General features: G+C 36.0%; 1 protein-coding gene across 1 annotated transcript in view; it reads left to right on the plus strand.

The window, feature by feature from the left end:
- The window catches only part of LOC104071589 (contactin-5-like), a gene marked incomplete at its 3' end in the record, with an annotated part of 29,442 nt that extends 18,426 nt beyond the window's left edge, over positions 1-11,016 (plus strand). Inside the window, exons 4-6 of the mRNA XM_009572119.1 lie at positions 6,438-6,574; positions 8,529-8,658; positions 10,850-11,016. Of these exons, the coding sequence (XP_009570414.1) occupies positions 6,438-6,574; positions 8,529-8,658; positions 10,850-11,016 (434 nt within the window). The remainder of the gene's footprint in view (positions 1-6,437; positions 6,575-8,528; positions 8,659-10,849) is intronic.
- Between the last annotated feature and the right edge of the window lie 15,351 nt (positions 11,017-26,367).

The following is a 26,367-nucleotide window of genomic DNA, read 5'->3' on the forward strand; positions in this document are numbered from 1 at the left end:
TGAATCATGCATCCCATTGAAAAGAAAAAACACAACAGGAAATTAAAAATATTTAGTAAAAATCATGAATTTTATATAATATTGTTGCTGCATCATGAAGGCTAGAAACAAAAGCTTATATAAGACATGCCCTGAATATTTACAAGTCAAAGTCTTCCTTATATTGAATGTATGCTTAAGTCCCACCTACTTCTTATCAATTAAAGCTACATCACTTGCTATCATTCCATGAATCCTACAAACTTAAATACTTAACAGGAAAGGTCTACTGCAGGACATCATGCAACAAATCTTTCAGACTCTGAATCATTTTCAGTCTGCAAATATCGCAGTCAGTGGAATTCCAACTACTGCAGCTTAGACAGGTCCTCAGGCTAATAGATGCCTTTAAGAAGCAGTCTCTCCTGTTAATCAATTTTATTTTTCTTCTCTTGATTTCAGCCATGGCTCCCAGTGCTTTGTCCCCATTACTAACTCTACACAATTCTCTGTCTTTGTTACACACTTTCATCAAATAACCGTAGACTGGCATCATATATTTAGTTTATTTTCCACATGTGTCAATATTTCCAGGTCCATAATCAATTTTCCTGTCTCCTCCAGCTTTCCAATGTCTTTATCTTAGCTCCGTTGTTTTTAGTGAGTATCAGCATATCTCTGGATGATGCTTCTCTCCTTGCTTTTCATTCTTATACACCTAAAGCCAAGGGCAGGTTTTTGTCTTCATTTTTTTTTGTATATGCTGGAAAAAATATGTGATGGCAAAGGTGGTAGTTTGCACCTTTAATTTTGGACATGCCATCCATACTGCACTTGCAGCAAAGGTTTTATAAGGCTTTTACTGAAAACAGCAGTCAAAGCCCAGGAACTACTTGATGTCTCCTACTATGCCAATATCCCAGCGATACTTCTCTGGTATTACAAATTCTTACTGTCAATTACTTCCATGAAAATATAGCAGCTCCTGCTAGGGACTTCGGGCCAGGGGCGTTTAGCAGCATGCCTGGTCTTTTTCGACAACATTTCTTAAAATGTGTGAAATTAATTTGAGTTATAAGGTGTACCCCAGCTCATGCACTTACTGGCTGTTTCTAGAGCTGTGAAACTACAAGATACCACATCACCTTATAAAGGAGTTACAATTATCTCTCCCTCCCTCTTTCAGAGTTAAAGGAATATAAAAGATGTTTTTCAAGAGAGAAACTAAGATGCTGGAAAATGAAATTTCCTCAAGAGTACCCTGCAGACCTGTAGCATAAAACCACAGCAAACACGATCTAGTGTTCTACACAATTTTGCCTCTCTCATTAGCCTGGACACATTTTTGTTTTGAACAGAAACAAAGATGGTACTCAAATCTAGGAGTCTATAGAAAACATTTTGTTCTACTCTGTGAAGATAGAAATATGAATTTTTAGTTCTCCACCATTGTCAAAATTATATTTTTTACAATCACTGCCTTTATGGATAGTGCACTATTTGTGCTAATTGGCATTTTTTGCAATAATATTAGAACAACTTCTTTAACATTGTAGAAAGGGGGTCCACTTCAGATTGTCTCATTTTTCTGATTAACAGATAAGTGAGACTGGTATATTATTAAGTTTCTTTTAAGTCTATTATTATACGTTAGACCTTACAAATAAGTCAAAACCAGATCTGAGTCAGAGTTTCACCTATCTGCATTAGCAGGGAGCAAGGTCAGAGCAGGTAACAGAGGGCTTCCAGATGGAGGAGACCAGCAGTGACCTCCAGTACAGCAGAACAAGAAGCACCAACTGTTTCTAGCCCCCTACAAGTGCCTTTTCTTGACCTCAAGATGAAGTACTCCCCAGTGAGTCTTTCGCAGACTTCTGTGCTCCTGAAGACAGCATTAGTGTCTCATTGGCCTACAAACCTTGTCAACCCTTCCCAGGCGTATAAGAGGGTTTGGGTAAGAAGGTTTTTAACAGCGCAAAGTACAGCCAAATGTTACTTTACAAAATTCTCAGCTTCCTTCACTGACAGCTGATATGGCAGGATTTGGGGGCATCACTTGAAACAACATTTCCTGCTGTACCTCTTATTCATAACAGGCAACATGAATTATTTACCTTTAAGCTCATTGTCTTTTCAGTGACATCTTATTCCTCCAGGAGAAAACAAATATTTTGGCTCAGAAATTCAGATGTAGGCCACCATTCCTTACCAGGGGTTTCCTGTAAAATATCAGAGCAGGCTGTAGGACCAGCTGTGTCATACAGCAGTCTCACAATTTGCATATCTCTGTAGGAACTCACTCGCTGTCTGTTTGAATATTCTTCATTCCATCAGTTGCATCTGATCTGGGTCACCACAGAGTACTTCGGAGAAAGCCCAGGATGCCCAGTCTGCCTGTCTGGTCACATTTAATCACAAACTAGTGATTTTTCATTTTTTGCCTGGTACTGCAATCCAATGACTGTCTGATGCAGCTGATGCTTTGGATGTTGTTCAGAAAGTGGTATTTTGGATGCTGACAATTTCAGATTGTTGTAGTCTCAGCACTTAGTGGAAATTCAGCTGTAGACGTGACAAAGGCATTAAAAATAAAATTTTGATAATGTAAGACATCCTTATATGCACTGCAACCTATTTTGAGAGGTGTGATTTTTTGCCAAGTGATCTGCTCATCCTATAAGTTTCCATGAAATTTTATTCAAGCTCAAATTCATTAAGGGAATACAGCACAAAATTAAAATTTGGGTGGAGAAATTGGCCACTAACCTTTTGTAATCACAGTTCTTCCACAAATGCTGACTAGCAATATCTTCCTGATGGTAAGCGCTGTCTTTTGTAATTCCGGCTCCTCTCTTATTCTGAACCTCTTAGGTTTGCTTCTGTGTTACCTACTCACTAGTGTCAGTTCAGCAGAGGGTGGTGGTGTGAACCAGACCACAAAAACACTTTTTGGGCCATTTTTCTTTCAGCTGGATCAGTTCCCTGATCCCGCTCACAGCAGTGCCCCATGAGCAGCACTGCTGCCACAGCAGGAGGGTAGGTTTGCCATAACACCGGAGTGGAACCAGCAGCTGAGGGCAGGAACTTTTTGTAATGCAGTGTAACGGACCATCCTGATTTAAAAAAAAAACATTTTAATAACTTCCTTATAAAAACTGAATGGAAGAAAATCCACTGTTGCCACTACACGTTAGCCCCAGATACATGTAGTAAAACTGGCTAGACAGGAAGAGATTTTTGTGGCTAGAATTGCAGCTTCAGTTGAAATTTGCTATCTTATTTTCTCACTGTGATAGCTACCTATTCTTCTCCTACTGTATACTTCCCAATTGGGGGAAGTCTCGTGTCCAGAAAATGAATTTTATTCACCCCAAACTCTGTTCTCATTCACATTTTAGGACACTATCCAAAGTCATTTGTCTATGCAAAATTTTGTCCTTAATTTCCTTTCAGTCAAGAAGTTGCTTAATAATTTGAGAAAGTAGGCTGAGTTTTCTGCATCTGAATTTCATTTTGCACAGAGAGTATAAAAACTGTCCTGTAAGCTTGCATTTTAACATCCTTGAATGAACAGGTGCAGAAATGCAGCATAAAATAAATCAGGGATTGGAGAGTGATTTTAAAATCTCCGGAGCACCGTATAAATCTATGGCATGATATCCACAAAGACTACTGAATAATAAAACACATCCTTCTATTCTCACATTCACCCCAAAACTCTTCACTGGACAGATAAAGACCAGGCAAACACCCATTTTCCCCCAAGATGAATGTTGCATTTATAAAAAGAAAAAAGAACCTGTTACTTTTGAAATCTGTTTAAATGCTTCTTAGAATTTATATTTTCTAATTAAAATTAAGTGCAATTATGGAATGAAGTTTTCTTTGCCCGCATGTACATCAGGATGATGTTAACATATTTTTGTTAAAAAAAAGAAAATAATACATTGAGTCAAAGGTTGTACATCCAGTTAAACGTTTCATTTTTTAAATTATTGACAGGGTTTAAGAACAAGTGTTATGATATTACAGAGAGTGACCCTTGCTAATGATCTGAGAGGGAACTCTCTGTGGCAAAGTAAGGAGTACACACAGAGAGGAAAGGAAGCGAAAAAGTGATGTAAATATTTCTCTCAAGCATGCATTTAGCTCTATTCCTGTTACATCTACCTATTGCTTTGATATCTTGTTCTCAAAGGGGTGGGAACCTGAGTCATTGCCTTGGCCGATGGCAAGTTCAACAGCTTGAAAATTATGACTACAAAGGCCATTTAGGCTATGAGGAGAAAATTTAGGGTAGAAATACCCCAACTAATGAAAAAAGGTTGTAATACCAATTGATCATACCACTGTGATTTGCAAGTTTGTGGTTACAGAGGAAAACCTGTGCCATGACTATGCTATCAAGACAGCCACAGAGAGAAGGTAGGGAATGGCACTTGCGTACTGAGACACCTCTGCAGCTAGGCTTGGGGAGACAGTTTTATTTCAGTGTAAACAGGTGCACACTCTAATTCTGAATGCTCTGGTTCATGATAAGATCAAATTCAACGTAGAAAAATGAGACTAGATGTGCTTTGGGTCATATAGTACAATTCTCAGAAAAGCAAAATAATAAAAAGAATGAAATACAAATAGGAACAGTTTAGTGCTTCTTTGAAACTGCATGATTTTATGGCACCACTGGCTAACTTTTATGAATTTTTATTTACACTTTTAACTGTCACATCTTCCAAAATCATATTAGCGTACTCATTTTCAAAGGGAACAACTGCTTCTCAGCATGCTTCCTTTGCGCATACCAAAACACTCAAAAAGAAAACAACAGCATCAACTGTACAACGCTATCAAATTATATTTTTAGGACAACTAGTAGAAAACAAGTGAGCAGGGACTCCCGCAAACTGCTTCTGAGGATTTAATGGGACCCTTTGATATAACTTAAGAATCAAAATGATTCAACACAGAGGAGCACATATGGAGCATGTCATGCATTGCCTTGACTGTAATAAGAAGAGCAGAGGTTTTTGGTCTTGGGTTTGGGAGTACGGTTGGGTCAATCTTATCTCTATTTTCCTCTACTAAAAGGGAAAAGAGTGATTCTTTTCCTGATATGTTTCCAGCTTCTGCCAACTATCTGGTCAGGGACTCTGAAGCAGACTATTCTCTGCTTAGGAATGATAGACACCTCGTTCACTTTCTTTATCATCCATGCACAAGATGTAAGCTAGGAGCAGTTAGTCACCTGTCATGCCTTTTCATATCTTCTCATGTCTTTGATTAGTGACCTGTCAAATGCCAGCTAGATTCAAAGATTTATTTTTAAACTCGGTTCCCCATGTTTAAGTACGTTATCTATTATCCGATGTTTGAAGCAGAGACTCTGTTGTGACAGATCCGGACTTCTATTCATACCAAGCAGAAGAATTTTACTTTCCTTTAGCAATAAAGGCATTTTAGCTACTTATTCTCTGCTATTAAAAAAACAAAACAAAACAAAACCATTTAATATCATTAGGTTAATTAATTTCATCTATCATCCTCTTTGCTACACAAATTGATATGGCTACATATGAAAACCCAAAAGCTGGCTTTTAAACATACATTTTTATTTCTGCATATGAATGCTCAGTTCCTCACCAAGTCATACAAAGTTTTCCAAATTATAAGATCCTACATATAGCTATCTGATTGACTGCATTAAAGATCTGCTTCTCTGCAAAAACTATTCCCTGCTTTTTAACAGATTATTACATGAAATGTAAGTACGAATGATCACATATACACTGAACAACTGTCTACCTTAAAAAAAGACTGTTTTAGCATTGACTTACTGTGTAATTTATGTTCCTGATGAATGCTGGAAATCTCATGGGTTCTGTGCTTAAAAGCATTAAAAGCATTTTCTCCCTTGAAATATGAATTAAACCCAAGACACTTTAACAAAAATATGTTCAAATACCTTACCAAATGCCCAGTCATTCCTAGCTGAATAAATCATGGTTTCCTAGTAGACTGAGAAAGCTACATGAACCAGAGTCTCTGATGATTGACCTCCTTACCAAAATTTAAATAGCTTAGGTCTTATAAAGTTACTAAATATTCTATTGTGAGACTACCAAGCAAATGTTCTTAAATTCAGTAATAATGAATGCATTAATATATAGTACTGTAATTTAATTCATTGGACTTTATTAAATCAGGCAGATTTCTATTCCTGGTCATGATACTACTCACTGCCTGGTACCATGACAGCATTTCCTTTAAAGTTATGGAGTTTTCTTAATTGTATTACTTTCTCTTTTGGTTTTTGTTGTTTGTTTAAAGGCACTTCTTCCTGAGAGTAAGTTAAGCTTTGTAAAGGCCATAATTTAAGCTCTTTATTTGATTAGGTCTTTGCATATAGAGACTTACCAGTTTATACGCTTTGTACATAGCATGGTATTTTTTTCTTGCAGCCTACCCACATTGGGTGGAGAAACTTAATGATACTCAATTAGACAGCGGAGATCAGCTCCGATGGGAATGTAAAGCCACTGGAAAGCCAAGGCCCACATATCATTGGCTGAAAAATGGAGTTCCTCTCTGGCCACAGGTACATTAGATGAGGAGTCACCAGTATGTTGCATGTTTCTCCTTTCATTCAGATAAAGTCAGTTAAAGAAAGTACTGAAAAGTACTTCAGAAATTACTGTTTTCTGTGTTAGTTTCTTAAGTGTTAGTGTACAGACAGGTTTTCTATGTATGTTCCCTCTGAACCATCTCAAGCAATGTAAAATTGCATTCATCAGTAATTCTCTATAGTTCAGAAATATTTGGCAGATGGGACCTTCTGAGCTGTGTCTGCAACAGCATCTGCCATTGTAGTATAATGTACATGTAAAAAACCTTCAGTATGTTTAATTTTTTTTTTCTTTTACATAGTGGTATTATGTTATTTGTAACTTTTTTTTTTCTGTATAAAAAGATAGTAACCACTCAGAGAAGTGCTGTATTTGCTGGATCAGATTCCTTCATATTTCCCCAATGTTATGTTATGTTATGCTCTTTACCATATTTTATTTGTACATAATCATACCCTTCAAAACACTAGCAGGCTAATGTAAGAGGCTATTATATTTTCATCAGTTTTCTGATTAACTCCATTAATTCTCTGCAAGTAACGGAACTCATCATCAAGACCATTAAAATGCTCCATGTAAGAATCCTAGAACGTAAAGTCCTTAACTACATTCACCTGATATATTTCAGAATTAGACCTAGATAAAATTCTCTTCCTTTTAAAAGACCACTCATGGCATGGCCTGCCTTTTATTTCATTTTGTTCTGTTTCTCTCACTGAATCATCAACACGTCAGCCCACATCATGTTTTGCTTAGCACCTTTCCATTTTTATGGTCTCAAATTATTTAGAGTAAAGAAAAGTTTTGTAAATTTATTTCATGCATTTTTCCAGATTAAAATAAAGCTGTTCAATTCTGGGAGAAAATGTCTCCATTTGTAAGTGAATTCACAGAATGGATTTATGAATATAAAAGATGTAATGTCTTTCTTTTCAGTGAATGTCGCTTCTATCTGTGAACATCATCCAATTATGCAAACAATGAGAAAGGAAACGTAAACACAGTTCACTTTTGAAGCTGTGAGGCATTGAAAATAAGGTTATATGCCTTTACTTTATCCATTTCTGCCTTTTTAGATGGAGCTATTAGTCCTGAAATTGAAGCAATTTAAATATCTTTTTGGTTTTCTGATTTTCCAAACCATTAGTTGCATCAGGCTCTGAAATTTCAAATTAAATTTCAGTTTAAACTAGGGGCTTACAACAGAGAGAGCTTTTATCACAGTTTCCTCTGCATTCCCAAATACTCTGTTCTTTATCAATTTTTAATTAAACCTACAACAACTGTAGTGATGAAACTTAGGGATGTTTTATAGCAGTTCAAATTATTCATTATACAGCTCCAAGAAGTATACGTTTCCATAAACAGCTATTAATGCCCTTTCTTTTCCAGCTGTGGTAATTATTTTCTACTAGTGGACCTTTCAAATAAGAAGTTGCACTAACGATGAAAGCAATTAGACCCTTTCACTCTTACTCATGCAAGCAATCTTTTATATCTACTTTTATGAAAATAGGACCATGACTGAAACCAAACATTTGCTAGAGATGTGAGGATCATCAGATAAGTTATATCCACAGCTGGCTTCTTGACTCATTAAAGTTCCCAGGATGAACTGCTTTTAAAAATCATGTAAGGGTAATAGCAGACAAACAAGCAAACAGACAAAAGTAAGCCTTGGAGATAGTGAACTTGCACTGAAAAATATTTACCTTTAAATATTTTTGGAGTTTCTTCTGCCCTCCCCATCTGCTTTATTCTTGTCATTCCTTTTATAACAAGAAAAAAGTAAACCCAAGGAAATTTGTTGCTCACTTTTATTTTAGCTTAATAATGTCTTTTGTTCCTTTGCCTTAAGCTAATAGCACAGCAAATTTCCAGTGCCTGTTTGCTTTTATAGAATTTTTTTTTTTTATTCCATTACAGAGCAGGATTGAGATGGTTAATGGTGTTCTGATGATCCACAGTGTGAATCTCTCAGATGCTGGAATGTATCAGTGCTTAGCAGAAAATAAGTATGGCACCATTTATGCCAGTGCTGAGCTGAAGATTTTAGGTGAGTATTATCGAAAAAGAACAGACTGTTCCTTTTTTTCCCTTTGATAATTACATTTGTTCTTGGTCTGTTATGATAAGGAACAGCTTCTGCCAGTCCAAACTTAGCAGAGCAGATAAAAGCGGGTCCCTTTTTCTTCTTGTTATTTATGTGTGAGTGTGTCCTTTGTTGTCCGAGAGAGCACAGGTCCTTCTGTTAATTGAAAATTTTCTTTCATAAATTACTGACTCAGTTACATTTTGTGACTATTTCTCATATAAGGCTATTTCAGTTCAAATACACGGAAAAATATTTTTTACTCCTTTAAAAATAAGTGCAGGAAAAGAAACTTAGAGAAAGTAAATATATTTTAGTCTCTGTTAAAATTAAATTATTATATCTACCAAGGCCATTATTCAAAGGTAATTAAGCATGTTTTAAAAGTGTAAAAATTTCCTATGAAGTCACCAGAACTGATTGAATAGTGGCAATTACATACTTGAGCTAATATAATCCCATAGTAAAGCAAATACTCTACATAATATTACCCAGAAATATAATAAAAAATTCATTATTCAAAAGTTGAAGTGGGGAGTTAATGAACAAAAATTTGAAGTGTGTCTTTCCAACACTCTAGTTTTCCTTAAAGCAAACTGTGGTAACACACAATGGGACGATAGTGATAAGAGGACTTCCATGGGGTTAAGTGAGACAGACTTGTAAGAGTCTCATGATCTTTATTAGAGTATGGAATAGCTGGAAGACAGGTGTCTGTCAGAGTAATTCAATGGCCATATCAGTAATTGGAGGTCTCTGCACTGCTCAAACCTTGCAAATTTCAAAACCTGCACCTGGGAATCATTCTTGTAAACTCCCAGTCAAATGAATAATAAAGGTGAAGTTACTGAAATAATATACGACATTTGAGCTAAGATTCGGTTCTTCTGAAGAATAACCTAAGTACATTTCCATTATTTCCTAGCTGGCCAACATTAGAATTTCACTGATAACTCTTCAACATATTTCTGTCTAGCCATAAATTAAAACCCACAGTCAGTGGTTGCAGTCTTTCCATCACTTTCCTTTGTCATTTGTGATTCAGGCAGCAAAGAGATCCCTGTTGGTTACAATGTTCTCTTGCTTTGTTTTTCATATGTATTATAAAATAGGTATACCTATTATATCAGGTAGTTGTACACTTTCTTTGATGTTCTCTAATATCGGAAATGGCCATTATATGTTGCTGCAGTAAAATCAGCCTTTCATTTTGTCAGTTGTGAAATTGTACCCCTGTTAAATTTTAACCATAATGTTGCATTAAAAAAACAGTTGTGTTTAATTTTCTGGATTATTAAAGGGAAAAGAACAGAATAAAATGTCCATATAAATAGCTCTGGTATGAAAATTACCCAAAATAATGGTAGGAAATTCCTACATATTTGAGGCAAAGGAGTGTAATATGTTCCTATATGTGTAGCTGAGATAGTTGCAGCGGGGGCTTTGGTTTTGCAAAACTAGTTTAAGAAAAACACAAACAAATGAGATTACTTGAGAACAACTACCCCTTCTTGGTGTGAAATTACAGTAATTAGTGTCACTTTGTGATACATTTATTACCTTAGCTGATGTATTGTAATCAATGGGACTTCTTGAAAAGTGAAATACTAAGAACAAGACATGGTTAAATATCTTCTATTAAGAAGTTCTTACTTTTCAATTCCCAGTGTTCAGACGACTATAAAAAGGGAAAGCAATAAAATTTCTCTAACAGTAATACTTTTTGTGAGAATTAACTCTAGAGAGTGCATTTTGGATAGCTGTGGAATTTAAACTTCTTTTCATTTTTAACTAGTTACTTCTAACAAGTTATCTATGAATTCCAAAAATTTTGGAAAAGGCGCAGCTAAATTAACTGTAGTATTTAATTTCTAAAGCTGTTGGATTTCACAAGCAATCTTATTTAAGTACGCTGATGTGAAGGACATCTCACTACTTCATAAGTGGATTAAGTTATAGACCTGCCATCTAGTCTTGGCTGCTGATTTCAAATATTTTGTTAAATTCCATCTAATCTGTGGTGTAATAATTTCCAAGCCAAAAATGGAGATTCTATCCCCAAAACCGAATCTATTATTCTAATCTTCTATTAGAATGTAATGAAACAGGTTGTTGTGATTGTTCTCTGTAGAGTTAACGCATTTCTTTTTAACAGCTTCAGCTCCCACTTTCCCACTAAATCAGATGAGGAAAACAATAATTATTACCAAGGGCCAAGAAGTTGTCATTGAGTGCAAGCCACAAGCCTCTCCAAAGCCAACTATCACTTGGAAGAAAGGAGACAAAGCATTAAGGGAGAGTAAGAGGTCAGAAGCCTGTTCGGTAAACTAAATACTGTGTTTGCATATTTGATTCTGTGATATGACATGACAATACAGCAAGTGACAAGAACATGTATATGTTAGCATGGATATGGCATAATTTTTTTGTCAAGCTGATTTGTTTGACAGTAGTGACTTTATTGTTTCCACAATATTGAACTGAAAAATCTTAAAATTGTTTGGAGATGCAGACAGATGAAAATAAGTTATTATTTTGTTTTTTTCTCTATTTTCTGTCACTTGTTTAAAAAATGCTTCAGTTAAACTGTAGAGATACTACAAATTTAGTGTATGAGGGTATTAAAAGCATAGAGGCTGAAGTAGTTAGGACCACATAAAATATCAAATGTGCTTATTCATTTGAAATAATTTTAATAAGGCAGATTTGCAGCTTGATCACAATGGAAGTCTGCCTAAGAATAGATTTTAAATGATTCAGAGAAGAAAAATACAATTCCATTATAGGATTTAATTATACAAGTAATTTCTGTACTCAGCAGCACATCTGTTTAACAGAATATGTTTGATTAAATAAGTTCCGTCCAGCTCTGTACATTAAACATAGTTTAAGCACTGCAGGTTAAATGCCAACTGTAATTGCACTTTAGAAGATTGCATGTCTGTACACTAGAACAGTTTTGCCACCCTGCACATGATCTTTAAGTACACAGAGCCATCTTATCTTCTTTCTGGTAATGTATGTGAATGAACCTCTTAAACTGACTTGTGTGGCATTAGTCAAAAAGATAAAAGCAAGGGCTTTTTGTTCGTTTGTGCAATACTGATGAAAGCAGTAGAGCGCATCTGTCTTCGTTAGCTGCAAAAGCCATTTAATTCAGGTGAGTTTTATTTTCATCCCATGCCATTTGTTTTGTTCTGAGAAGGAAAAATGGGTAACTTTTCATGCCATATTGGCTCTTGGTGGGGCAGAGCAAAACAGCATTATATACAACATTTTACTAACAGGTGTGAGTTGCATAGTACATATTGACAAGATATAACAGAACGATATTACAAAAATGCTGATAACATCAAATATTTTGAGACTGATGCCAAATATTTTGAGACTGTAGCTGTAGCTACACAGTTATCTCACCACACGACCTTTTCCTCTCATCTCCACAAAAATCACTGTGGGTTCTCTGATCACCACATGTAAATCACATTTTAATCCAAGGGCAGTAAAGCATTTTGGTAATTACTTGATGTCTATCCAAACATAGCCTAACTCTGAAGTTAAAATCTCATAAGAATAAGATCTGGAGCTACATTTTTGGTATTTGCAGCCTTTGATACTTGCTTATTTTGACAGAGGCTGGAACAGGAAATGATGAAACATGGAAGATAAAAATTTGGTGGAACTATTTCAAATCTTTGAAAGGCTTGGGTTGTGTTCAACTTGATTTTTAGTCAGCTGTTCAGGGAGTATCTTGTGTCATTCAGAGCAGTTCCCCTGCATTGACTGTTTACAGAGGAGTGGGGGTGAGGGGAATATCAGTTTCAAGGGAATTCAGTTCTGCCTCTACATACAGTATGCTTTAAACAACAATAACAGAGTCAGTTTGAAGAGGAGATGAGGAAGCCTATCATGATTTTGGGAAAGGAAGTGTAAATCAATTGTGGTAGTTTGTGTGTTTCCATGTTTTGGGCACTATGAGAAGGAATCATTGGAAGGGAACTGTGTAAAACATTTTAAAAAGGAATAATCTGACATGATGAGCACATCTATATACTTTAAAAATGGGCTTTCATCATAGACTGCTGGTAAAAATCCCAGCAAAAACCAATTAGGAACTGTCATGTGATGAGTTTGCGTAGAACGTTAAACCATCAAAGATTCAAAAAAAAAAAAAAAAGCATTCTGATTAAATAGTAAGGAAGAGCAAGGATAGAACAGCAGAATATATTTTTTCTTTTCTGCTACAGCTTATTCCTCTTCTAGAGTACTTGTACAAAGTGCACGTTGTATTTTATTTTTGCCAAGTCTGCTAGCCCAGAAAAGGAATTCACTCTGTTTAGCCACATCTATTAGAAAGGTCTCAATACAAAAGAGATCTTTCCCACTACAGAGAAGAAATTCCACTTGACTAGTGGGTCTGCTGTCATCTAGTCCACCTCTTCCAAGCTGTGTTGCCTCTTTAGGTGTTCCTCCATACAACCAAAAGCTGGTTGACAGAAACACCTCAAGTGACATTTCCATTTGTAACTGAGCAGAAGGCTGAGTTTGTTCCTACGGGACTCGTGGCTGGGTACAGTTCTCACAGCAGTCAGACCTTGACTCTAGCTCCTGGAATTTAATGCAGTCTGAAAGCCTCAAATGTTTCAGATTCATTCAAAAGGCTAAAGCCACTCACTTGGCAACATAACTGTGGAAAGAATCTTCATGAGCTCCATCTCTTGGTCTGTTTATACCTATGAACAAATTATCCAACTCAAGGTCTTCATATTCACAGTCTGTCTATGCTAGGTTTGCTCTCCCTGGTGAGCAATCACTATTCTGAGCAGTCAGATCAGTTGATTCCACTTGGAAAGCATCTGTATAATATAACAGCTCTTTTGAACTGGGTTCTGAATGAGTGGCAAGTCTATAAGGTAGAGAAAAAAAAGTAGGATATTCACAACTATTTGCTGACAAAAAGTATCATTCTGAGTGTTACAATCTCATAAATGTTTTAAATTTGATGAAATTACTCTTATAGAAACATACTTATTTAAGATTCCAAAGTATTCACAATTCATTCTATTAACCAGATGTAAAGATCAAGACCTGCTGCAGAAGCCACATTTTAGTGAAATAAAATATATGGTATTGGAGATCTACTATGCAGAAGACTAAAACTTCCGAAGAACAAGGCGTAGTTTGTGAAGCTTACTGATACAGGACATCTAATGATATCTATCAGCATTTGAAAGGAACTACGTGTAAAATTCAAATCTCTTTCATATATCAGTATCTCAGTGAGTCATTAATACATTCAAACAACCATAAGTTCATCAGCATTTTCACCTAAAAGTTAAGAGGAGGATAAAAAAAAGCTATTGTTATACTTCTATTTTGGAACTGGAACACACGTGAGCACAACAGCAATGGGAGTTGCATAAGCAGAGAAACACATTTAAGCTGCATATTTTCATTAGTCATCTCACAATAATTAAAATTGTTAACTATCTTTACTAACCACTTGTCTCTGGACTTTATAGTCTCATAGGCTCATGGATGACTCTGTGTCATTTATGGCAGCCTGTGATAATGTGTACTCTGCTTATTGATTTGAATATTCATTTTTTTAGTCCATAAGAATTTTGTAAAGAACTTTTGAATCTTTTAGTTCATATGTAGTTTTGGTTTTGTAGAAAAGTGGATTATATTGGGATCCAAATCTGAAAAAATAAGTTTATGCTTCAATTTGTAATAAAATATTTGTCTGGAACTTTGATTTAGGTCCTAAATAGGAAGAATTGGGCCCTTGGGCAAGAGTACAGTGATCAACAAATATTTTTGTGAAGTTTCTGAAATATTCCAATTAGATACTTCCTTATCTGTAATCAAACCCTCATTTACTATTTTAGCATCAGCTTCCAAACAAGACCCAGACTCAGACTATTCAGATCAGAAAGCCAGTCAGAAGCCTGTTTCTAGTTAAGCATTTTTTAAAACTTATGTATCAAGCTAAAAGAAGGCAACAAAAGTAATATTTAATAACATTATTTTATGTAGACAGTAAATTTTATAATACACAGTAGAATAGACTGGAATCTGCTACCAGTTACATCAATATAAATCAATAAAGTGAATGCTAATAAAGTGAATGCTTAAATTCTAGACAAATATTTTTTATAAATTCTTTCCGTTCCTGTGTTCAGGCTTCTGTAAATTGCAGGTATTTCCTAATGATTTACTACTGCACAAATTTTTGTGAGCCGTTACTCCATGAGCTGTAATCTCCCTTTCACCACTTTCTTAAAGTCACTTACCTTTCTTGTCTAGATTGCCCTGCAGTGGTGACTACATCTGTTGTTTAAACAGATATGCTTGAGGAGTCATAAGTATTAAAAAGCATTATAAGTCGTTGTTCATCTGTTTTTGTTCTTTCTCCTACATCAAAAATATTCTTCTCATTAAACTTATATTGAATTTTCTAGCTCATTATTTCCATTACATATCCATTAATTATAGTTAAAATAAAATAATCCAAAAGCACTCTAGCAGTGCAGAGAGTTCTATTCAGTCCCTATTTTTTCTTCTCCATTCAGACCACCAAGAAATGAAAAAAAAAAAAAAAAGCACAATTTAACCAACAAATGGGTAACTGAGGAAGCAGGATTTTCATAGTGCCAATTTTATGCTGCTTTATTTTGCTTTTGTTCCTTTTCCTTTTGAAGCTTCTCAAATAATAATGCTTATTTTATCAATGTTTCTTGTATATCTCAATTTGTGTGCAGATTAATAATTAATCTAAAAAAAAATCTAAATACAGTGATGTCTAAACATATATGTATGTATTGGTAGTATAGTTCTGTGTTTATTGACTGCTCCCCTTCTGTATGGCACAGTCTAAGCTTTCTTCTTCACATGACAGAACAAGTTTTGCAGAAAAATGTTAACAGTCTCTGAAGGTCAGATTCAAAACAGATCACCATGAGCGGAACAACAGTGCCAGTCTCTCTGTGGCCATTGTATAATTGCTCATATTCATCCACTTAGGTCCAAGGTTAACTTTGCCTGAGGACCTAAATTTATTAAGCATTTCTGTGAGAAAAATAAATGGTAGCAATACTCCACCTGCCACTTCAATTCAGCCACTTTTCCTATGGAGCAATTAGTTTCCTACATTCCACTTCTGTTTGAAGGAGTTCTAGAGATAAGGTGAAGAAAACTTTTGGCAAGTTAAGCAGCAGAGGGAATTTTACATAGTTTGAATGCAATAGCCTGGCCTGGGTTTGGCCAGGACACAAACTTCAACATGCCTATTCCTGCAGTAGACATCATGGTGGTTTTTTTATTGATTGCAAATAGGTAAAAACTTCTTATTCTATTTTCTCTGAATGGTATCGAGGAATCACAGAACAGCTCAGAGTGGCAGGGACCTCCGGATATCACCTGGACCAACCCCCCTGATCAGAGCAGGGTCAGCTAGACCAGGTTGCTCAAAGATATGTCAAGTCAGGTTTTGAGTATCACCAAGGATGGAGACATGCAGCCTATCTGGGAAACTTGTTCCCTATTCCAGTTAATCACCCCTACAGTAAAAAAGAAAGATATTCTTATATTTAAATGGAATTGTCTGTATTTCAATTTGTGCCCATTGCCTCTTGTCCTGTCACTGGGCACCACTGAGAAGAGTCTGGCTCTGTCTGCTTACTCCCTCCCATCAGTGTGTGTATCAGTTGATCAGTGTGTCGATCAGCTGGGAGGCTCAGATCTATAATAAACATGGCCATATAATGAATTAATGTCAATGCTTCTTCCATGACACATGAAACTCTCCATTCAGATCTGCCCCAAACTGTCTTGGCCACCAAAATTCATAAAATGGAGGTGTCACTTACTCATACAAAACCTGCCCACTGTGTATTGCCATGTAGCAAAGTTACTGTCTGCTTGACATGTTCCTTATTTACTGTGTGCCTCACCTGAGATCATTGGAACTGGTTTGCAGCTATAGAAAAGCCTGTAGAAGCTGTACATTGAACAACAAAGTACTGGATATTAATAGCAAGTGCTCTGACAGTCAGTCTTTAAATATCACAAAATTGGTGGATACTGAAAACAGGGAGACATGAATATTTGTGAAGCTATCAGGCATTAAAAACATGGAGAAATATTAAGAAGGAAATTCTGTCTTCATAGTCACGTCGATATAAAATTTCAAGCCACACCTTGACCTATGAAGAACAGGAAAACACTAAACAGTACCCATTAAATGAGAATCATCGTCTATAGGTACTAAATGAAGAATAAATCCACTGGAGGGGACAAAGTGTTCAAGCTGTGTGTAACATAATACACGAGGGAGTGAACTGAGGCTGCTGAAATTTTGCCTTTACCTAAGTTTGCCTCATTTTGTGTTCTTTCAGTTATGGTTCTCTAACATTCAGCAGCTGTGAAAGAAGTCAGAGAAAAGAAAGAGACATTAAATTCCAAATACTAATATAGGATTGCTACAGTGTTGCTAGACAGAGACACAGGGAAGCCTGAGACTATTGCCTTTTACCTACCTTCAGGTTAATACTGAAATCTTTGAACTACAGAAGTATTTGTCCTGTGTGCCTAGATATTTCATCTGTCACACTTTGCTATGCAATTAGTGGAAACAGAGCACTTAAATCTAAAAATACCATCATTCAAAAACTTAGAAATGGACATGTTTTTATAGTCTTCTGGTCTCTCAGACTCCTTCATTTTCAGTTTTGACAGGTTCTTATTACAGTTTTCACTCTACTATATTTAAGGATCTGTCAGTGTTTCCATTGTAAGTTCCTATTTTAATGGCTTTATAGCTCAATTGCTGTGAAAAAAAATCAAATGAAAAAAGAAAAAGAAGGGTGTTTCAGAGCAGAAACAAGAAAAAAAAATTATTTGAGTTTGCAGGTAAAATTTGTATACAATTTTATAAAGTGCTTTGGTAAGTACATGTTGTGTTATGTTTTGCTTGTAACAGAGGTATATATTCTATGTTTTCTTCATAATCATGGCGGTAGCTTTCCAAAAGAATTTCAGTTCCATCTAACTGTGGTATGTAACATTTGTTTAAACTGAAAACTGTGCACTGTGAAGGCAAAAGAAAGTATATATGTAAAATGGATGGAAAATTAATCTGAACTGTAATTTTCAGTTTGTCTATTGGTCCCTAAGTTGCACCAGGCTCAACTTGTATCTGGCACAAGCTTTTCTGCACCTGTGTGATCAGCCGTACAGACAACACAGTAGCTCAGTCTACTACCCTTCCACTTTTTGGTGAAAACACCAAAATTTTTTTCCTCATAATAAAGAAAGATCTTCAGAATTAATCCAACGATAGAAGCAGATTATTAAGCAGTTTGAAGGTTTTACTTTGTGTCCCCAGTTAAACATCCAAAGGAAATAGCCACTCATGAGTTTCAATTACTTTAACAAATAGCATTTCCCACAGGCTACCAGATGAATTTCATGGTTATATTCAAGGAAATTGTTGTCTACAAGATCCTAAATTACTTCTCTGAACTGAAACATCCCAGTCTTTCTTCCCAGGAATGGTATTCAGGGCAATACTTTCTATTATTTGTCCTTAATACAGTACTTCATATACTGCTATACAGCTATTTAGGCACTCACAGTCTCTCTTTTTAGGGAAATAATGCTTGATTCTAATACAGAAGTGTATGTTTAGATAATAGTGCATTGAACTATACATTATTTTAGAAAAACATTCTCTTCTTCATTCATTGGGTTGATGTTCGAAGAAGTGTTCCACCATCTTACCAATTTTCAATTCAAATAGGATTTAATTGTGTAAAGACAGATATGCAGTTCCCCGCAATAACCCTCCTGGCTTCCAGCTGCTTTGTCAGCAGAGTGCAAGACTCGCATAATTACTCTGTAGTATCTATCAAGCACATGTGGATGTTTTGGACCTCTTCAGGCACCTATAGACTAGTAACTAATATTTAGCTGAGTCCCACCCTGTATGACCTTGCTTTTTGGTATTTCCATACAATTGCATTTCTTGATTTTTTCCTCAGTTACTGAACTGTAAGTATCCCATATATATATATCCCATAACCCTACTTAAAAGAAAAAGCTGAAGAGCTCAACCTTAAGTTGTTAACAACCACAAGATATTTGATCTGCTGTATGCCTTGAATATCTGCTTACACAACTCAATTAATTATCAGCTGAGCAAACAGTTCATGAATTCTGATTCTAACTATGACTCATTTCTCTGCTGTTGTTACAAACGGCTGCCTGTTTGTGTACCGCACAGGCAGAATATGACAAGTCATCAGTTGCCTAAAGGTATTTCTTTTCTTAAAGCTCTTCAGACTATGACTTTCAGAATAATTTGTCCTTAACAGAAACTTCATCTAAAATTCTTGGGAATTTAAACACTTCACTTCATGCCACCAGCTGATCCCCAGATTCCCAAGTGGCACTTTAACAATCAAAAAGTAGTGAAGAGAGAAAATGCTGAGGACATTAAGAGAGAGAAACCTCATGACAGAAACTCTTATCTTCCCAAGAGAGTTCTGCAAGTCACTTCTTTTCAATTTTTGCATAAATCATGGTCTAATTTAGCTCTGGCAGGCTTATAATGGGAATTAGAGATCTGGTTATAAAGTAGAAAAGGGAAACAATTATAACCTTGACTAAATAGTAAAAATGAATGGCAAGATCATCCCTTCACAAAAAAAGGACCTTTGTTCAAAAGCAGCACTGTTTTACTAATTGATTGTATTTCACAACATGAGTTTTGACAACACAATGATTTTGGCCACACTCCTAAACAACTCTTACTCTTTACCCATGTTCTTTTACAGAGAACATGATTAAAGAAACAGTCCAGTACCCATCATGCCCAAAATGTTTCCTGCTTTGTGGACCTTAGGCAAGAGATTTGTTTTTCTGTACCTATGGGTGCAGTCAAGTCTGGCTTCAGTGACAAAGTTAAATTGCTGAAATTTCCTTCCCTCGTCTCAGGCCTCTTGCTTTACAATGAAAAGATTTAGAGACCTGATTCAGGTGAAAAATAGACCCTTTATTTCACCCGGGCTACTTTTTTGCTAGACCATTTCCCTTTTCAGCTGGTCACACAGATGCAGACATGCGTGTGCCAGAGCAGCCCAGGAAGGATTGGAGTGACTGGCCATGGACCAAGACGGGTGCTCACAGCAGAGGAGTGTCCAGGACCGCACACAAAGCAAGTCTCACATTTTCCTGCCTATGTATGCTGTTAGGGCAGATGATTTACCTACACAAGTAAATTAAAAGCTGCCTTGTAATGTTGCCTGGGATTGCGGTGGGAAGCAATCAGCTATGCTATTAAGCAGTTAGTCCCTGGCTGGATTTTAGCCTGCATCAAGTAGCTGTCCCCAAGTAGTCCTTAGGCATCTTAAGAGTTTGTGCATGCCAAAAGCCATTGCTGCTGTCTGCGCGCTGCCACCATGTTTTAAAGGCTAACAGCATTTCATAGGATGGAAACAGTTCTGTGATAGCTGGCTTCAATATATGGAAGGAGTATGCCTATTTATTTTCCTGATAGAGAAATAATCATTGTTTAAGTTGTGCAGCACATGAGAGTCTTACCTCAGCCAGAATCTCTGAGCATTATCACTGAATTAGTCACACTGAAATAGCAACAAGATAAATGATAATTACTGTCGCTCAGTGACATGTTACCATATAGCAATAAAATTTTTAAAGTCTGTAGGCACCAAGTCTACTTTTAAATTAGGAAGAAACAGAATGTTAAAGAAGAAATTCACAAGGCATTGTGGGAAATCTGTGAAATGTACCCGGATTGTTTGGATTGAGAAATCTTGTCAAACTCCTAAATACAAGCATATACTTTGAGTGTATCTTTTAAGTTATAACACCATAAAGGGCTAAACTACATTTTAAGTGATGCTCAATGTTTTGTTAGATCTACTAGTCAGCATCCATGATCTGTGTGGAGACTACAAGGATCATCCACACATGGGCTGCTAAAATTCATTTTGCACTAGAAAGCCACCTTCCCAGGCAATATTCTTCCTTATCTGTCGTAAATCTAAATTAGTTAGGGTGGCTTTTCAACAGCTTATCACCTATTGCATCAAGATTTAGTGATTTTTGTAGCTATATTATGAAATTTATTATTAAATTTCAAAATTTAAAGGGAATCTGTGATGCATTTAGCATCTTCTCTCACATTCTATTTTGACATCCTCCAGTCTGTCAGTCTTGAAAATCTACGGACTGTCAGTATTATACGCTAATTACTCCCAGAAAAGAAGAATAAGTCTATGCATATTTTTAAAAAGTTAGATATGCTTTGCAGAAAATTAAATTGTATACAAAAACTTAAACAAATGATTTGATATCTAGAAAAACAGTATGGTGGAAACTGGCTTTCTGATGGGATTAATAATAAAAAAGAATTGTATTAGTCTAGAAGAAAACAAGCTAAAATTAATCCACATTGTCATGATAAAAAAAAATTACTCTCTCAAGATCAATGATTTTCAGGCCTCTATCTAACTCTATGAACAGATTTCAATACATAAATGACCATAAACCTACTATCCAATCAGCAGTCTCACTGGTGTATTTCTAAGCATGGCAATGAAATTACATCTTATCCAGCAAAAAAAACACCTTAGGTCAGAACAAGGGATATCTGTCATGTTTGCACTTTTGCATATTTTCAAGTAATATGTAGAACATCAGTCTTTGCAGTTGTCAAGGTTCAGGTTTGCTTCACTGTGAAAAAAATAGATATCATATTTCCTCACGAAAATTTTATACCAATTTTTGTACCATATCTATAAGGAAAGCCAAGGTATTCCTTTATTTAAGTAATATGGCAATTAGTATCACAAATCAGTATCACATTATTACTGATTACGAGTTACGTTCCTTGTCTAACACCATCAATCTCATGTTCTCCTTTGGGCAAGAGGTTAATTTAAAAGAACTTTAAATTAAAGGTTTCTCCTTAATAAATGATAGAGAGAATGCAAGAATTTCAAAATATTTATGAAAAGCAGCAACATGAATCTTCCATCATTGCTTGTAAATTGTAAACCCATTTACCACTCTGAAAGAAACTGTTTCTAATATGATCTAGTTGTGTATAACACCAATTTTGCCATGGCGAATTACTAGCATCAGTGAAAATCAGATTACTCTGACATTAGTGACTTCCATGGAAGTAGATTTTCTACATACATATCTGAGATTCCTGTATTTCTCATTTTCTTTTCAGGGGCTGTAAAACCTACTGTCCCTATAACAAATAAATGAAAAGAAAGTCAGAGGGAAAAGAATCATAAGTCTAATACACACAGGAAGGTTAAAAATGTACCGAGACTTCTGTTTAGTAGGCTAGCCTTGAAAAAAGAGAAAACATTGTAGTAAGAGCAAACAATGGAGGCATTTGATATTTGTGAAGACTTTCAACGAGCATTCCTCAACCTCTCCCTTCCCTTCTGCTTTCTTCTTGCTAAATCCTTTTTTAAAATTATTTCTGTAGTTTCTGTTTTTAAACTTTAACAAGTAATAGCTTACAAGTTAATTAATATGCCATTTTTATCAGATTATTGAAAAAAATTTGAGTAAATCTAGCACCAGCATTAATATCTGTAGCACTTCACTGGACCTAATATAATACTATACTTCTTTTCTTCCCCTGCCACAATAGACTGTCATCTCTGTACACAGTCACTAATATGCTTTTTGTATTATGCTCATTGGCTATTATCTCTTTGCCTATGTTCACAGCAGACATAATCAGCCTAAAGCTGGGAAATGTATAATTTAAATTTTACCACAGTGTCATTAAATTAAATTTATTTAGCAATAAACTGTGCTAAAGCCGTTGAAACATCCTTAAAGGATTAAAAATTTACAGTTTCTAGTTAAAAACTTGGGAAGACCTATGAGAAAAGTATGTTATTTTCATATGTGTGACTTAAGGTCGCAATGCATAAAATCCCCTCATTACGTAGTCTAATATTGTTGGAAAGTGATGATATGATATTGTACCAATATAATAAGGTGATATGGTATGGTAGGAGTATGATTGTGTAGGAATCAGCAAATGCACCTTCCGAAGCTGCTAAACGTTTGATGTAGCTTCCATAAGCCTTTCAGTTTTACAAAGTTCTCAAACCATAGAGCAGAAAGACCTTTCACTTCTCCTTTTTTGTTATTCTTGTAGGAACGACCTCTTTCAACATTCTTGGATCTATGCATTACTGATTGTTTGGCAAGAACAACTACCACTATTCAAAGGAATCTCTCTCAGACTTTTGACTGTTTACTGACTGTTTATTGATCTCCTATTTTTATCATTGTATTTTTGCTATTTCATATTATCTTCCCTTTCTTCTCCAAAATTTTCTTTACTGTTCAATATGTACAGAAGCTACATAACCCCAAGAACGTCCGCTGGTGTAGTTCATTTGTCACTACTAGGCCAAGTGACATATACTTAGTGATAATATATATTTGGTTTTTTAAAGAAACCCTTTCACCCACGGAACATTAACTCTTCATGTTTTTGAGTTTAGAACTGAAAAGTTTTTTTGTAGCTTGGCTGAAAAGTTATCATAATCCAAAAACTAATGAGTCTTTCCTCAAAGCTTCTTGTCTAGTAAAATATTAAAAGACAGCTCTCCCCCCACCAAAAAATGCAAAAATAGGTTCCAGACTAGAAGAAGCCCAAACAATTCTACAAATAATGTCAGCCTATCTTGACAATTCTTTATCCCTCTACCTACAGAAACGAACATCCACAAATTTCTTTGACTCATCGACAACTTCTATTTTCCTGATATAGTAACACACAACTTTGAAACACCTTTACTTTTCTTCTCTTTTTTTATCAACAATTTTTTAAAACTTCCTTTCTACATCTCTGGTACCTCTTTGCTGTGAATGGATCCTTATATCCTTTACTAACAATGCCAGATCCAAGTCTTTCACAGTCATCTGTCCAAAGTAAAATGTGTATCCATGAGGAGCTAGTTAGTAAAGACTTATTATAAACAAAATATCACTTTTTTTTCATTGATCTTTTCTTTATTTTCCTTTCCTTTCTTCTATCTTTTATTGTTCTGTTAAATTGCAGTGCTCCTGGAAAGCATGACTGTTATAGAATAACTGAGATTGAACAGGATTTCTAGAAACCATCTAGTCCAACACTCCATTCAAAACAGGACTAACTGCATCAGGTTTCTCAGGACTTTGTCCAGTCCAGTCTCGAATATCTCCATGGATGGGGATTCTACAACCTCTCTGGTCAACTTGTTCCAGTATTTGGACATCTTCATGGTATTTTTGTTCCTTATATTTAGCCAGATATTCTAATTTGTTACCTCTTATTCTATGCATCTTCAAGTCCAGCTCTGTCTTCCTGATACTCTCCAATAGGTGGATATAGACAGAAAAAAAGATCTACCCTTAGCCTTCATTTCTCCAGGCTGAAACAAAAAACATTTCTCAGCCTCTAGTCATATGTCATGTGCTTCCACCCCATGACCATCTCTGTGGCTCTCTTCTGGACTCTCTCCAACATGTCAATGTCCTTCTTATACTCGGTGCCCCGAATACAAATACCTGCTTTTTTCTAGTCATGCTGAGTCTGTATTTGTGCATAGAGTTATTCTTTACAAACTTAGAACTTTACTAAAGAACCTGAGAGCATAGCTGCTCCCAGGGCACTATGCCTGTCCTGAAGCTGCAGATCTACAGGTGCAAATGATCTACAGGTCAAGATCTAGGAAGACTGCTGTTGCCTGAAGTCATGCTTTTCCAGTCTCCCCCATCTTGAGAGTTTCCATCTAACGTTCCTTTGAGTGTAGTCTCTAGCTGACCCTCATTTCTTGTTTCACATAGCTTGGGCTTTTGTTTCTTCAGGGTCTCTGAGACAACCCTGTCAATCTCCTGTCTGTCCTCACTGATGTCTCACAGTCTGCATGCATTGCTGCACTAACAACTGCCAGGTCTCTGCTAGTGGCACTCCAGCCTGACAGTTACACGGCTGCCCCTCAAGCAGCAGCTGAAGAGGTGCTCGGGTCACTTCTTGACAGCAGTCAGCTGAAAACAGAAAGCACAGTCTGCCCCTAACCAGAAAACAGCCAACAGAAGCCTCCTGTTAGCTGATAGAAGCAAAAGTGTCCAGAAGACAATGCTCATCACCAATGGCAAGCCACCAGAAGATGCCAGAAAGAAGATGGTAACTATAGCAATAACAGCTAGTTCCCGCTTGCTGTGCTTTGGGAATGGTATTTGTTCTATAGCTCATTTGTGCATTGTCCGTTTGTATTTTTCTCTTCTGGGCTGGAACATACTCTCAACTTACTTTTTTCATAGTACTTTCCTGATCACTTCATTTCATGTCCACCTCATAATTCTAAAGAAAAGATAAGTTAAAAAAAAAAAAAAAAAGACCTTTTATAATTACCCCATATTATAAATCCAAGCTAAACTAAGACTTTGTAATTCTTTCATCAGGGAAGAGAGGAAAGAAATCCCTTTACTGTAAAGTGAGCAATAGCTCAGTGCTGAGAGGGTTTACCACCTTTGGTAAATGTTTGGCCTGAAGCTTGAATGTGCATCAGGCAGCATATGGTCTTGGGCTAAGGTTTCTGCAGAGTAGTGGCTGCTCTGCAGCAGGCTGATGGAAGAGCCAAATGATTGAAGGACATGAAGACTCGAAACCCTGCACTGCAACAACAGTGACATGCATCACCCTGGATTTCTTTCTTCATATATGGTTTAACAATCAGTGACTCACTTGTAGTTGAGATATGGGTCCAGTTGTTCTTCTCCATCCTAAAATTTTTCTTTCTGTATAAAGTTTACTTTTTGATGAATAGCATTTCTGGATTTTAAAGGCATTGAACTGAAGAAAACAGGGCATTTCTTTGAAGGACTTTATTTTCTCTGCAGCACAAACCCTACTGTGGTTGTTTTAACAATCTAAGTAGCAAACATAATTTAGATGTTAAAAGTCTTATTTTAGAATCTGTAATGGATAACTCTAATTTTCTTTACAAAAGACAGGCAGCCTACATTCTCATAGAAAAGTAAAACAAGGTGCCAAAGCCACGTGTTTGTAAGCTGCTAACAAGTGTGTTGAAAATAGCATGCTATTTAACACAGAGATACACAGAATCTTTTACAACTCAGAAACTGACATCACTTATATTGTAAGCAAACTTTCCAATAAATAAAGCTAAAAAAAATATTAACATTAATGTACCCTTAATTTACCTTAGACCTTAAGTGGATTCAGGAGAAATTATGCTAAACAGTTCAGACTTTATGACTGACGTGTCTGTAGCTGCAGACCAATCTTTCTCAGCCTATCTCCTCGTTCTAGCATTTCTCCTCATTCTGATTTCATGCGTCAGTAAGCTCTGAACAATCCATGTCTTGAGCACACCATGCACTAATTTTGCTCTGACAACCTTGTAATGGGAATTATAATACTTATTACATTTTTTTCTAGGTAAAAACAAGGGAAGTAAAAGACCCTCTGTGTTTACATTGCCTGGGCTATATGACAACAGAGATGCTGTTTTTCACTCTGAGTTCTTGGTTTTAATGGCAATTAGCCATAAACGGCACCATATACTTTATCTCTGTACTGAATATCCTTCAGATGAA

The sequence above is a fragment of the Fulmarus glacialis genome, unplaced genomic scaffold (genome assembly GCF_000690835.1).
Source record: "Fulmarus glacialis isolate BGI_N327 unplaced genomic scaffold, ASM69083v1 scaffold37470, whole genome shotgun sequence".
NCBI classification, from domain to species: domain Eukaryota; kingdom Metazoa; phylum Chordata; class Aves; order Procellariiformes; family Procellariidae; genus Fulmarus; species Fulmarus glacialis.